This window comes from Salminus brasiliensis, chromosome 6, assembly GCF_030463535.1.
Source record: "Salminus brasiliensis chromosome 6, fSalBra1.hap2, whole genome shotgun sequence".
In the NCBI taxonomy this organism is placed as follows: Eukaryota; Metazoa; Chordata; class Actinopteri; order Characiformes; family Bryconidae; genus Salminus; species Salminus brasiliensis.
The window spans coordinates 21,149,416-21,161,866 of NC_132883.1; the positions used below are offsets into that span (position 1 = coordinate 21,149,416).

Genomic DNA, 12,451 nt, shown 5'->3' on the forward strand with positions numbered 1-12,451 from the left:
TTAAATGATTAACGCTACCCCAATATCTTCCCTATACCTCTGCTGGGGCTTTACTTATAAATATACAATGTGAGAGGATAAGATCAGGGTTTTTTTTTTGTTTTTTTCAAATTGCAAGTTTACACTTTTGAAACACTTAAGCAAAGATTAACAGTAAGATCAGACACCCACACATTTCATTTTCAGGCAGCAAATGATTGCACGCTATACACACAGCTGTTTGTCACTTCTCTAAACCCAGAAGCAGAGCTGGGTGATTGGGCGAGCTGTGATATTTCTGTGCCTCTTGCTCATATATTGCTTGCAGCCATGAGGCAATATATGTCAGTTTCCACACACATACACACACAAACGTTGGTTATATTGGGTGGCTGTCAATATGCTCATTTCCGCCGAACAATATCCACATTCCTAAGAGAGCAATTTTCTATTGAATAAGGACACACAGTGTTGATGGTGAAAAGCATCACTCTCATTCCCCTATGCTCTTTTCCACAACCCAGTCCTACACTTCATGCTACTTTACTAAACAGGGGTTTCAGACTCCTGAAGACTTCAAGAATTCAAGTGCATTTTTTATTGCGTCCTTGTAAACTGGTGTGCAGCTAACCATTCACATGTTCTTCGGATGCATGGAACAACATGGAAGGTTTAACAACGCTTATTAGGGGGAAAAAAAACATGATATCACAAAGCAAGACAATGACAATGAGCATCATGGAGAACAGGCTCCCTATTAAATGTGATCTAATGAAGCTGCATTTTGAGAATGTCTGCGATCAACACCCCACTCCTGCACAGCCATGTTCATGTACAGCGGTCTAATGCGCATCCACTATGGCCTTTGTCATCAGCTACCGGAGTCTGAGAGAGCACAAGTGGCCATGCTCTCTCCACTCATTGATTTTAAAGCAATGTTGGCCGGCACAGGAGTTGGGGACACATGCAATGTCGGCTGTCCGGCGATGCCACATTGGCAGCAGTTTGGGAAAAAAAAAAGCAGCGGCAGCTGGCTTTGTATGTAATGGAGGAGACTTGTTAAGATTCACCCTCCTGATGCCCGGAGGATTGCCAGTGGTAGGGGGAAGCTACGAACAGGTGGATTAATTGGCAGTACAAAATTGGGAGAAGAGGGAAAAACAGATTTCTAAAAAAATATATACAATTGTAAGCAAATGCTTAGTTTAGATGTCCACATATTTAAAAAGCTCATCCACTCTCCCATGGTGTTCCCCTAGGTTTGTTTCATACTGTATATTAATCTGCAGCTTTTAATGGAATATCCCATGCCATCCCATGTTATGCTTCCTAATGTACATCGGATTAGTTGGCCTAAATAGTTTTCTGTAAGACACCTTCTAGAATCAGTCAGATCACCTTAACGTTGGGATAACCCAGGAACCTCATATTAACCATATACAGTGCCTTGCAAAAGTATTCTTTTCCTTGAACTTTTCAACCTTTTTCAAACATAAAGATATGAAATTTTTTTGTGAAGAATCAACAACAAGTGGGACACAATCGTGAAGTGGAACAAAATTTATTGGATATTTTAAACTTTTTTTAGAAATAAAAAAAAGTGAAAAGTGGGGCGTGCAATATTATTCGGCCCCTTTCAGTGCAGCAAACTCACTCAGTGAGTTTGCTGAGAAGTTCAGTGAGGATCTCTGAATGATCCAATGTTAACCTAAATGACTGATGATGATAAATAGAATCCACCTGTGTGTAATCAAGTCTCCATATAAATGCACCTGCTCTGTGATAGTCTTAGAGTTCTGTTTAAAGTGCAGAGAGCATCACAAAGACAAAGGACAAAGGAACACAGCAGGCAGGTTCGAGATACTGTTGTGGAGAAGTTTGAAGCCGGATTTGGATACAAAAAGATTTCCCAAGCTTTAAACATCTTAAGGAGCACTGTGCAAGCAATCATACTGAAATGGAAGGAGTATCAGACCACTGCAAATCTACCAAGACCCGGCCGTCCCTCTAAACTTTCAGCTCAAACAAGGAGAAGACTGATCAGAGATGCAGCCAAGAAGCCCATGATCACTCTGGATGAACTGCAGAGATCTACAGCTGAGGTGGAAGACTCTGTCCATAGGACAACAATCAGTTGTACACTGCACAAATCTGGCCTTTATGGAAGAGAGGCAAGAAGAAAGACATTTCTCAAAGATATCCACAAAAAGTCTTGTTTAAAGTTTGCCACAAGCCGCCTGGGAGACACACCAAACATGTGGAAGAAGGTGCTCTGGTCAGATGAAACCAAAACCGAACTTTTTGGCCACAATGCAAAACATTGTTTGGCGCAAAAGCAACACAGGTATGAACCCTGAACACACCATCCCCACTGTCAAACATGGTGGTGGCAGCATCACGGTTCGGGCCTGCTTTTCTTCAGCAGGGACAGGGAAGATGGTTAAAATTGATGAGAAGATGGATGGAGCCAAATACAGGACCATTCTGGAAGAAAACCTGTTGGAGTCTGCAAAATAGAGAGAATAATATTGCACGCCCCACTTTTCAGTTTTTTATTTCTTAAAGTTTAAAATATCCAATAAATTTCGTTCCACTTCACGATTGTGTCCCACTTGTTGATTCTTCACAAAACAATTGCATATCTTTAAGTTTGAAGCCTGAAATGTGGCAAAAGGTTGAAAAGTTCATGGGGTCGAATACTATTGCACTGTATGCCTCTTATTAACCCAGGATCAGGGACACAAGAATAACGTTAGCCACCATCATCATAAACCAACCAGCTGCAAAATTAGAGATGGTACATCAGAACATCTCCCACCAAAATCTGTATCTCTAAGAAAAATACACAACAACAAACAGTTAAGATAGATCTTTATTATATTCAGGATATGCGTCACATTTCCAAAAAATTCAATATGAAAGAGAACAAAAGCCAAAAAGTAAGAAGCTAAGTTTCGCTCCCTATCAATCTGCAAAAAGTCATTCCAGTCCAGAGTCTCATTAAAAGTCTACTGCCTTTAGCTTCTTCTCCTCCTCTTGGGTTAGTGGCTGCTGCGCCAGGATCTTGCCGTGGAGCCGGTGGTGCTTGCCTATACCGAGCTTTGGCAGGCCTCTGTTCAGGCCCTCCAGCAGCACACAGGACTTGCACAAGGCCTGGCTGGAGATGTAGCCACAGCGTGAGCACGTCCCCTGGACCGGCATCTTCACGCCGTCCTTTACCGAGAGGTTCTCTCCAGAGTGGATGACATCCATAATGGCGCTAGGCCTGACCGCTTCGAGGTCTTTAAGGAAGGTGCGCGCGTGCCCGCGGTAGGCGTTGGGCGAGTAGATGCACTCGGTGGAGAAGTAGTCGAGCTTCTTAAAATAGGCATAGAGGACAATCTCTTTCTCATAGGCGTACTTCAAGGGCTTGCAGCGCGGTATAGCCCCTTCGCCGTCACTGGCCGTACTGATGGCCGTGCAGCGGCGCAGGCGGGCAATGTCGCCTCGCAGGACGTTCATCAGCACAGTCTCTGCCACGTCATCTGCGTTGTGACCTAGGAACAAAAAAGCACAGGGTAGCTGATATGACTGCCTGGCTTCAGGACGAATCTGTTTAAAAGCCATATGGACTGAAAGGAAACCCTGACTGTGAAGACATGTAAGCCTCAGTATGGTGCCTACTTGTCATGTATCTATAAATAGACAACATCTCTGACTGGTTTATAGCATTGGACATGTCACAGCATACAAGTCACAGAGGTCAGGGTTCCCTTGAAAAAGGGAAATCCAGAGATTTTACAGAATTAAAAAAAAATGATTACGTAATTCTTTGTGAGTTGGAAATGTTGTCACAGTTGTGGTGATGGAGAACCAGGGGTTGCAGGATCTACATGTCTAATATTTCATTTGCAATCCAATTGACCAGTGCATTTTCTGACTTATTTTTTTAATTAATTAAGTCCACAAGATAATATTTATATATTATAATGCTGTCCTGCTCTGGATCTTCGTATTGTTTTATTCATGCCACATTAGATCCTGCACAGCTGTGCAAATGACCGTTTAACCTGCATGGCCTTTTACATTAACACTGAGCATGTGTCGCATTCTCAACTTATGGCTTGCGGTCACATCAGCCATAGCTCTTCTCTTCACTATTTTCACCCCGTTGTTCCTGTCTCTGTTATTTATGCTGCTATCCGGTGTCCATCAGAGGACAGGTTCCCCTTTTGAGTCTTCGTTCCCTTTCAAGGCTTCTTCCTCTCATTCTGAGGAAGCTTTTCCTCGCTAATGTCACCCCTGGCTTGCTCAAAAGAGACCCAGACCCAGATCTTTGTGACAGCTTTTGTTGTAAAAAAAGCGCCATAGAAATACATTTGAACTGAACATATTAGACAGGTTCCATTATGGTCATATACCATACCAGTATAGACTGACTACAGTCTTTCCCCACTGTTTACGAAGCTCTAAACACTTTCTTGACCTACACTAACATATCTAATATCTACTTCGGACAAACCGCTTACATGCAAACACAAAGGGCAGCCTATGCTGTCTGCAAAAAGTACTCCTCTGCCTTGTGACGCATGTTCCGATCAAAAACAGTGGACCGACCTAAAGAGACACTTGACACTTTTAAATGTGTCAAAGTCTTGGTCATCATTGATTTCATTGAAAGCGATGCATTGACGGCCAACAACGCTCACCAGAGCTAAACTTTTGATGGAGCGTTGTCTGATGGACCCATGCGTGAGCCAATAGGAGACAGCATGGGCAAGGCTGCAGTCGGTCACAGTGTTTTTGAACTAAATGTAGGACAAGCTACTGTCAGCTCGCATCCAAAGCAGCTCAATCCAGCTATAAAGATACAGCAGGACAATGACAGGTCTGACTGAACTCACATAAGCCTTAATTGCTGTGTTGGATGAAGAAAAGAAAATCATGCCAGAAGTGTTGTAATATTTAAATCCACCTTAAATAGTCTGGATTTGAGGCGTCAGCTAAGACCTTAGTCAGAACTTCGAGATCATCGAGAAATACTGTTTACATGAGCATAGCTCAGTCAGACTACAGCCCTATTTAGGGTGGGAATAGTTACCATCTATTTCATTCAATCGTGACGTCTGTGGTCTCCTCCCCATCCTCTAAAAATTAGCAGGCCAAATTATCCACTCTTCGCGATGTAAACATGTGGGTACTAACAACTCGCTTATCTGTAATGTTACTGCTGTCCAGATTTGAGAGCTTGTTCAACTGGGGACATGTGTAAAACTAACCCAATCTGAACAGGGCTCAACACTACGGGTCAACCAGGGGTCTCAGGAATCGATTTGTACTTATTAGAGGACATTATTACACAAAGGGCCAGTTTCCTGGACCGGGAACAGTTGTTTCTTTCAGTTGAAATTCTCCAGGATTAGGATAAAGCCCTTTGGATCGGTTTGGATGTCTGGTTCTCATCAGCACCACTGTGAACAAATCCACTTCTATGAGACTCCTTATTCACCATATTCACAACAAAAACAATGGAGTTCCCCTTTAGTAACCATAGGATGCCCACAGACTCGGTGGTCCATGTGACAGCAACAGGACTGCAGAAGTACCTGTACATATCTTGTCCACATTCAGCATCATGGCACCTCGGTCTAGTGCCTGCCTCCTGAACACGCCACAAAAAGTGCAGTTGTTCTTCAGCCCCACTTGCTTCACTATGGCGTCCATGGTCCAGCCATACAGCTCCTCGTAGGACACGATCTTGAGGGGCAGATCGTACTGCTGCTGGTTTCTCTTCACCGTCTCCAGAGAGTCGTCGCGGTAGCCGGTGATGCCCTCGTCCACGGAGAGCAGCAGCAGCTTCAGGCCGTAGTCGTAGCGCTCGTTGAGCACCTTCATAACGTGAGCCAGCACGGTGGAGTCCTTCCCACCTGATGCTCCGATACCCACCGTCTCCCCGCGGCTGAACAGGCGGCCGGACACGATGGTGTGATGAACCTCCTCCTCAAACGCCCAGAAGAAGCAGGCTTTGCACAACGAGTGGCCGGTTTTGGGCCGTTTGAGGACGGCGCGGTTTTGCGCGCAGCTGCTGCACTGGACGGGCATGGCGAGCTACAGCACTAGAGCTTAAACACCACCCAAACACTCCACCTCTGCACCTCACCTCACCTCACTTCGAGAAGTCAAAGAAGAGTGTGGGGTTGGCGGTTGGCGTGGCGACAGCTCCAAACCCCTCTACAAAACCTCGAAACACAAGCCGAAACACGTCAAACAAGCAAGACACAGATAAAGGCTCGTTTCCAGTGAGCGCAGCAGGCTTACCTACGGGACCGAGCCTGAGAAACATTTGGCACAAGGCAGCCGAGAGCAGTTCTCTGTTAGTTAGCTATCTAGCTACTTTAAAACGCTGAAAATCGTGCAGTGTGTAAGGCTGTTTAATTAAACACATCGCCGCCGTTATTTATCCATGCATAGTTTGATTAAACCCCCCAACAAAACCCTTAATATTTACAGAACTAGCTAGCTAGCTATGATCGCGCCACCCTCATGCTTATTATCCTCATGTTTCCACGTCGTCTTAAAGCCGGCCGGCCCCGTGCGGTGAAACGTGGAGGCTGCCCCCTGGCGGTCCGGAGAGCAGTGCACCCCCCCCGCCCCCCATATATCTCCTGTCACTGTGGCTCCGAGTAATACAATTTATTTAATTAATTATCGTTTTATTATAATAATAATAATAATGATAATATTGATAAATTACTATAGGCTATTTTAAACAAATATAAATATATATGTTGCGTATTCTATATTTCGTTTTTATTTTATAAATATATTTATTAATATATAATTACTACTGTCTTACTACCTCATATGTGCTTGTTGCTTTTATATCTTGTTTGTAGTTAACATCTTTTCTGTACCTTTGGTTTAATTTAATATTTAAAGTACAAAGACGTTCATAAAGGAGCACCACCGCTTCAGCACACTTTCCCAGGCCCTGCACGATGCGCCACTGAAATAGCAGCCCAAAACACACCCATGATACATACAGAGACTTACTACATGCCTTTTGCACATTACAAGCCACGCAAGTTGAACTTTACCCGCCGTTACGATAGCAAAGACACACCGACACGCCCTAAATCAAGCTGCGCGGTGCACTGTTGGCGGTTTGCCTATAGATGGCTAAAATAGGGCCCATTGTGTTTCTAGTGAACTGAAGTTTGGTTGGTTGACCTGAAGGTGGTTGGTGTGGCACAACAGATAAAACCCACTAGCTGCCAGTGAGCTATTACACCATGTGGGAGACCACAGTTCGATTCCCAGTCTGGGTGACTGTGCTGCGTTACACCAATAAGAGTCCTTGGGCAAGACTCCTAACGCTGCATTGGCCCACTTTTGTAATATGAGTAACCATGTAAGTCCCTCTGGTTAAGCCTATATATATCTAAATGCCATAAATGTAAATGTAAGTTTGCTAGCTGTAGAAAAGCAAGATTTAAGCAAATTGGGTTAGCTAACAGCTTGCTAATTTGCTGTGCTGGTTCTAGCTACTTGACTGAGCAACACCTTTTGGATGAGCTCATCACACATTTCCAAATTCAGGATAATAAGTAGGACCTCGTGAGCCCAAACTCGTGCTTCTCACTGCTTATTAATGATCATAAGAGAACATACAAGACTTGATCAAAAATAATATTTTACATATTAACACAGAGGTCAAGTATATCCAGTCGTGGAAGAAGAATCACTTCTTTAAAATTAATATGATAGCAATATTGCAGACTGCCTTGAATGCTTAATATTTTCTGCATTGAGAATTATGTATCAACATATTTTTTTTTTTTTTAGTGTGAACTCTCTAATACTGGATTTGAATTCATTTCATGAAAGCCACATAGGCCTATTAATATTTCATTTAATTTCATTTATTAATATTTAACGAGTATGACGACTCTAAATGAGTTTATGATAAGTATACGTGCCCAAACCACAAACAGAGCAACGGTCAAAACTGAAGGAAACAGAAAAGAGGAACTAGACACATAGAAAAGATTAGAACAGCTACACAGTCTGATAAGTGTGTGTGTGTTAATGAATACATGAGCTAGCTGCAGGTGAATGTAGGTTGTGCCAGGCTGGGCCTGAGCCAGAGCAGACCAACCCACGTGACTGCACCAGCTCTCTGCTCTCAGCACTGTTCAGGAGTTTTTTGTAGTCAAGACATGTTTGGGTCCAAATTCGCTTCACCCTACATGATATTAAGCCCCTATTTTCCACTTGCTGACAGTTTTTGGAGAGCCCCAGATCAGAAGCAAATCAGGCGACTGAAAGATATCTAGCAGACCTAATACTGTATCCAGCCCAGTCGGGAGTCCAAATCCAGGAGTGTGAAAAGTGTTGGGACCCAGTTGTGATTGGCAGTGAGAGTAGCAACAAGCTACAGCTAATAAGTGTCCAAAACTGTGCCATGTTCACTATATAGCGCACTACTTTGAGGTTTCGCCATTTTGTAGTAGTGTCTGAAAACGTGGTACACTACTGCATCACATTGTTTGGCTTGAAGAGTCACGTGCAGCTTATCTTTCTGTATTCTTATCCCTATAACAGTGCTCTTTGTAGTGCTCTGGATTTTTGCATGTAGGGGACAGTGAACGCAGCTAGGGTGAGAGAAAACCTGGCATGGATTCAAGAAATGTTCAGCGTGAGATACACACTGTTACACTGTTTTTACTGTGAGTGACACTATATGTTGCTGATGTTGCCTAATGTTAATATTCACATTTCTGGAAAAACTGAGTAAGCTTTATTCATGTTTTAATGATCATATAGGAACACAATAAGCAAGTTGTCAGAAAAGATCACATTATGGAGGCACTTCTCCGCAAATTTCAAGCCAAAGCCATTGAATTCTTGTGCTATTACTACCTACTACTACTTACGTTTTCATTGACATATCATGAAAAATACCATTTATAGATGTTAGTTGGAGCCTTGTACTCATTATGGTTTCCTATATACTTGCAGGCAGAACAGATGGGCTTTATAAACTCTTGTTTCTGCAACACAAAGTGACGTCTTGCCTCTAGATGCTTCCTCCACTGGAAATAGCTGCCATAAAGCTCCTCATCTTTGTCTAGTCGAAACAGATATTCAGCCAGTTCCTTTGCACTTGGAAAATCGTTCACGTGAATGAACGAGTTGCCTGGAGCGAAAACCTCATAGTTTTCTCTAGGAGGTCCTAACACTACAGGAATCGTGCCAACTGCAAGTGGCGCGTTGAACTTCTCAGTGATGTAGTCCCTGTGAATGGAGTTCTCAAAGGACAGGTAGAATTTGCAGCTGGCTATGGTGGGGAAGTAGTCCTCATAATTCAAGAACCGCCCATAGGCCTTTCCAAACAAAGTCACCTCAATATGCTTTTTTAACTCATTATAATACTTGGTCCTCACGCCGGTGCCGGTGGATGGATTGTTGTTGCTCACAATCCAACAAAGCAGCTTGTCCTTTTTGGGCATCACAAACTTTTCTTCAGGGTGTTCTCTGACAAACAGCCGGTAGCGTACGGTAATGTCAGCATCTAGCCTGTAATTCAGAGTCAGATTGAAGAGGTTCTCCAGACCTGGTATTTTCAGAGTGTTCGTTGGTGATTCGACATGGAACCAAATCCATCTTTGGGCAGGAGGACGAGGAGAGGTAGGAAGGTTGGACAAGTCCCATTTGATAGACTTGTGGAAAACGAGCACTGCGTCAGCCTTGCTGTACAAAGACCTGTCGTCCGTCAAGAAACAGCCGTCGATGTCCATCAAGGTCTTGCAGTCGCTCAGGCTGAACCTAAAGTTCTCCGGCCAGAACCACAATAAAAGCATGGGCTTGGCAGGCAGCTGAGAGAGAGTTTCGTTGCGTTTCCCTGAATATTGGGGCGTCTGGGCATAGTGAGGCGGGCACAAGGTAGGGCTGTTCGGAACAAAAGTGAGGTACAGAACAAAGACCGCTCCAATGGAAACCGCACTCAGCACAATGTAGCATAGGTTTCCATTCTGTAGACTGGGTGGCATCATATTCTCTACAAAAGGCAGATAGTAAAAATTATTATTATATAATAGATTTAAAAACTGATACATGCAATAAAAACAAGTAGGTACAGTTGTCCTCAAACCTGCTGTCCTCAAAACCTCAAGAAGCTGACATACCTGGCCTGACACCGAAGGAAAAGACTTGGCCACTGACGAGCTGCCCAGCTGCCCTCCAGCTACTCCTACCTGCCTCTGACTAGTTGCCCACCCTCTACTACCGACTACCTTAACCCCTTAAAAAAAACTATGGCCTCCGCCATCGGGGGAAAGTACAGGAGAAAGCCCCTGTAGTTACAGAGTAATGCACCTTAGTGTGTATTAAGCCTTGGAGTGTTACAGCCTTGGTTACAGTTTACATGGACTCGTACCATCACTACAATGACTACATCAGCACACCTGAACTGTCTCATGTGTTGGTCCGGTTAATCATTAATATATGAGTAGTTCTGACCAGAGGGGGATGGGTCCGCTTTGTGTGTCTCGGTCCCTCCCAAGGTTTCTCCCTTCAGCTTTAAAGGACATTTTTCTTCCCACTGTCACACTTTGACTTGCTCACGGGGTGTTTTATGTTTTAAGTGTTGTTGATCTTTTGTTTTATTACTGAATTCCTGGAAGCTGCTCTGCGTCATCAGTTGTGAAAAGCGCTAGACAAATAAGCTTGATTTTTGTTTGGATTTAATGTAGTAGCCAATCGTAAGAATGCAATATTATATTAACATGTAAATTAGGCAGAAGTTAGTCCAGACAGCAGTTCTAATACTTGCACCAACCTCATTTACACATAAAAAACACACACTGACATCCTCAGAACACATAACATCACGGTATGAATACTCAAAGTCAACTGATTCATTTGAGTTGAAGGTCTGAAACAGAAAGGAGAATTCCACTGACTCGGAAATTCAAGCTTTAACTGCAAACACTGCTGTCACTCAGACCGGTTTCTATACAGTGGCGGTGATAGGATCGATCAAATGTACACGTTTGAATGATTTACTATTAATTCCCAACAGTTACATCGAGTTTTTATATGCTATCTACTTCTATTACCAGAGAATAGCCCGCCAGTTTCTACAGAAGTCCCTGAAGTTACTGAATAGCATGCCTTAGTGTGTTAAGGATTGCATGTTACTTCGCCTTAAGGTTATATATACAGTACAAAAAAGGGTAGTGAATTATGTACAGATAAGCTATAATAAGAATAATTTTGTTCTTATTCTTTATAAAAAGAATAAATTTGTCCAGACTTATTTATATACTGTACAGAGCAGCTACAGGGTTCAAAGGACGGAGAAAACTAAAACGGAGAAAAATTGGACAGCAGCAATACACACAAATCCTCAGCCCTTTTTTGTACTATGCATAACCCTTTTAGTTTAGAACATGTCATGCCGATAATGATGAAAATGATAGACTTCGGGGTCTATTTTGCCCCAAAATCGTCCCTATTGTAAAATGTCTCTATTGTAAAACAGCGTCACACTCAGGCATTAGGCAAGTGTCTTCCTACCCGTTTTTTTTATTATTTTTATTAAACTCCTCAGACGTCTGGCTCCTTTTACTCCTATGAACTCTGAAAGACTTGGTTTACATTACACAGTAATTACACACACACAAATAAAAGCCAGCATGCTCCTTAAACCTACCCTTTACAGTGGATGTTAACTGCCACCGTTACTCCGCAGAGTTTAAGATCATAGGTGATCTCCTCCTTGAAGGCCAGCACTTCTGTAGTAGAGTCATAAACACCACCCTGTTGACAAAGTCTCAACTCCTACAGAGTTCTCCCAATTCAAACCTCAATTCTTGGACATGTACTTACACGCTGTTCTCCTCAGCGCTCTCCTAGCGTTGCTTAATCCAGGATGTGCAAATAACACAGGAAGGCCTTGCACAGAAGCATGCTTTGTGCTTCCGTCATATCTAGGAGACATGCCATAATCTTATCTTCTGTGAAAAGGTGTGGTCCTGAGCAAACATACGTATATTGTATTTATTTACCACACCATGCGAACTTGCTACTGGCCGGTCAGCAATAGATGAGCCTATGTGATTTGTCTAAAAAATATAAGCCCTGGGGCACTGTAGAGAATTCTGTTCCTGTTTTTTTAGGGGTAACACCCACCAAGTGGTCCTGCTCTGGGGGGTCCAGTAGAGGTCACTGTTGATTCATGATTCACTGATCCCAGCACTCTGCCAGAAGTCTAGGTGCATGTGCTATGACGTGAAAAAAAAAAAACAACTGCACAAATGTGACTTATGGCTTGATTGATGGCTTGATTGATGGCTTAATTGAAGGTGTCTACAGCTGACAAAACAAACATGTTGAACAGCAAACAAACTGACCTGACAATAACACACAACCATTGTATTATAATAACGCATGCAGTAAATAAGGTAGAGTTAGGGCCGGATGTCTAAAT

At 43.1% G+C, this 12,451-nt stretch overlaps 3 protein-coding genes across 6 annotated transcripts in view; all 3 read right to left on the bottom strand.

Annotated features, from left to right (window-relative positions):
- The window catches only part of pxnb (paxillin b), a 33,670-nt gene extending 27,158 nt beyond the window's left edge, over positions 1-6,512 (bottom strand). For both annotated transcript variants that reach the window (XM_072681985.1, XM_072681983.1), the window contains exon 1: positions 6,277-6,512. The gene's annotated coding sequence lies outside the window, so the exon portion shown is untranslated. The remainder of the gene's footprint in view (positions 1-6,276) is intronic.
- On the bottom strand, positions 2,840-6,278 carry ctu1 (cytosolic thiouridylase subunit 1 homolog (S. pombe)). The gene is made up of 2 exons (XM_072681986.1): positions 5,565-6,278; positions 2,840-3,515 (listed from the first exon to the last, which is right to left on the bottom strand). Exons 1-2 carry the CDS (start codon positions 6,058-6,060, stop codon positions 2,980-2,982), a joined length of 1,032 nt encoding a protein of 343 aa, XP_072538087.1. The 5' UTR covers positions 6,061-6,278; the 3' UTR covers positions 2,840-2,979.
- A 2,240-nt stretch (positions 6,513-8,752) lies between the features above and the next one.
- Positions 8,753-12,056, bottom strand: LOC140556880 (4-galactosyl-N-acetylglucosaminide 3-alpha-L-fucosyltransferase 9-like). Of its 3 annotated transcripts, XM_072680991.1 has the most exons (3): positions 11,851-12,056; positions 11,675-11,756; positions 8,753-10,018 (listed from the first exon to the last, which is right to left on the bottom strand). In XM_072680991.1, the coding sequence occupies exon 3, from the start codon at positions 10,011-10,013 to the stop codon at positions 8,910-8,912; it is 1,104 nt and encodes a 367-aa protein (XP_072537092.1). In that variant the 5' UTR covers positions 10,014-10,018; positions 11,675-11,756; positions 11,851-12,056; the 3' UTR covers positions 8,753-8,909. The 3 variants fall into 3 exon arrangements, with proteins under 3 accessions (XP_072537092.1, XP_072537093.1, XP_072537094.1); XM_072680992.1 differs by lacking the exon at positions 11,675-11,756; XM_072680993.1 differs by lacking the exons at positions 11,675-11,756; positions 11,851-12,056 and adding an exon at positions 10,146-10,765.
- Positions 12,057-12,451: the final 395 nt, after the last annotated feature.

Excerpts from the sequence above, each read along its gene's own strand:
- ctu1 (XM_072681986.1), bottom strand. The coding sequence starts at position 6,060 with ATGCCCGTCCAGTGCAGCAGCTGCGCGCAAAACCGCGCCGTCCTCAAA. Across the intron at positions 3,516-5,564 it reads TGTGGACAAGATATGTACAG|GTCACAACGCAGATGACGTG; the intron begins GTACTTCTGCAG and ends TTTTGTTCCTAG.
- LOC140556880 (XM_072680992.1), bottom strand. The coding sequence starts at position 10,013 with ATGATGCCACCCAGTCTACAGAATGGAAACCTATGCTACATTGTGCTG.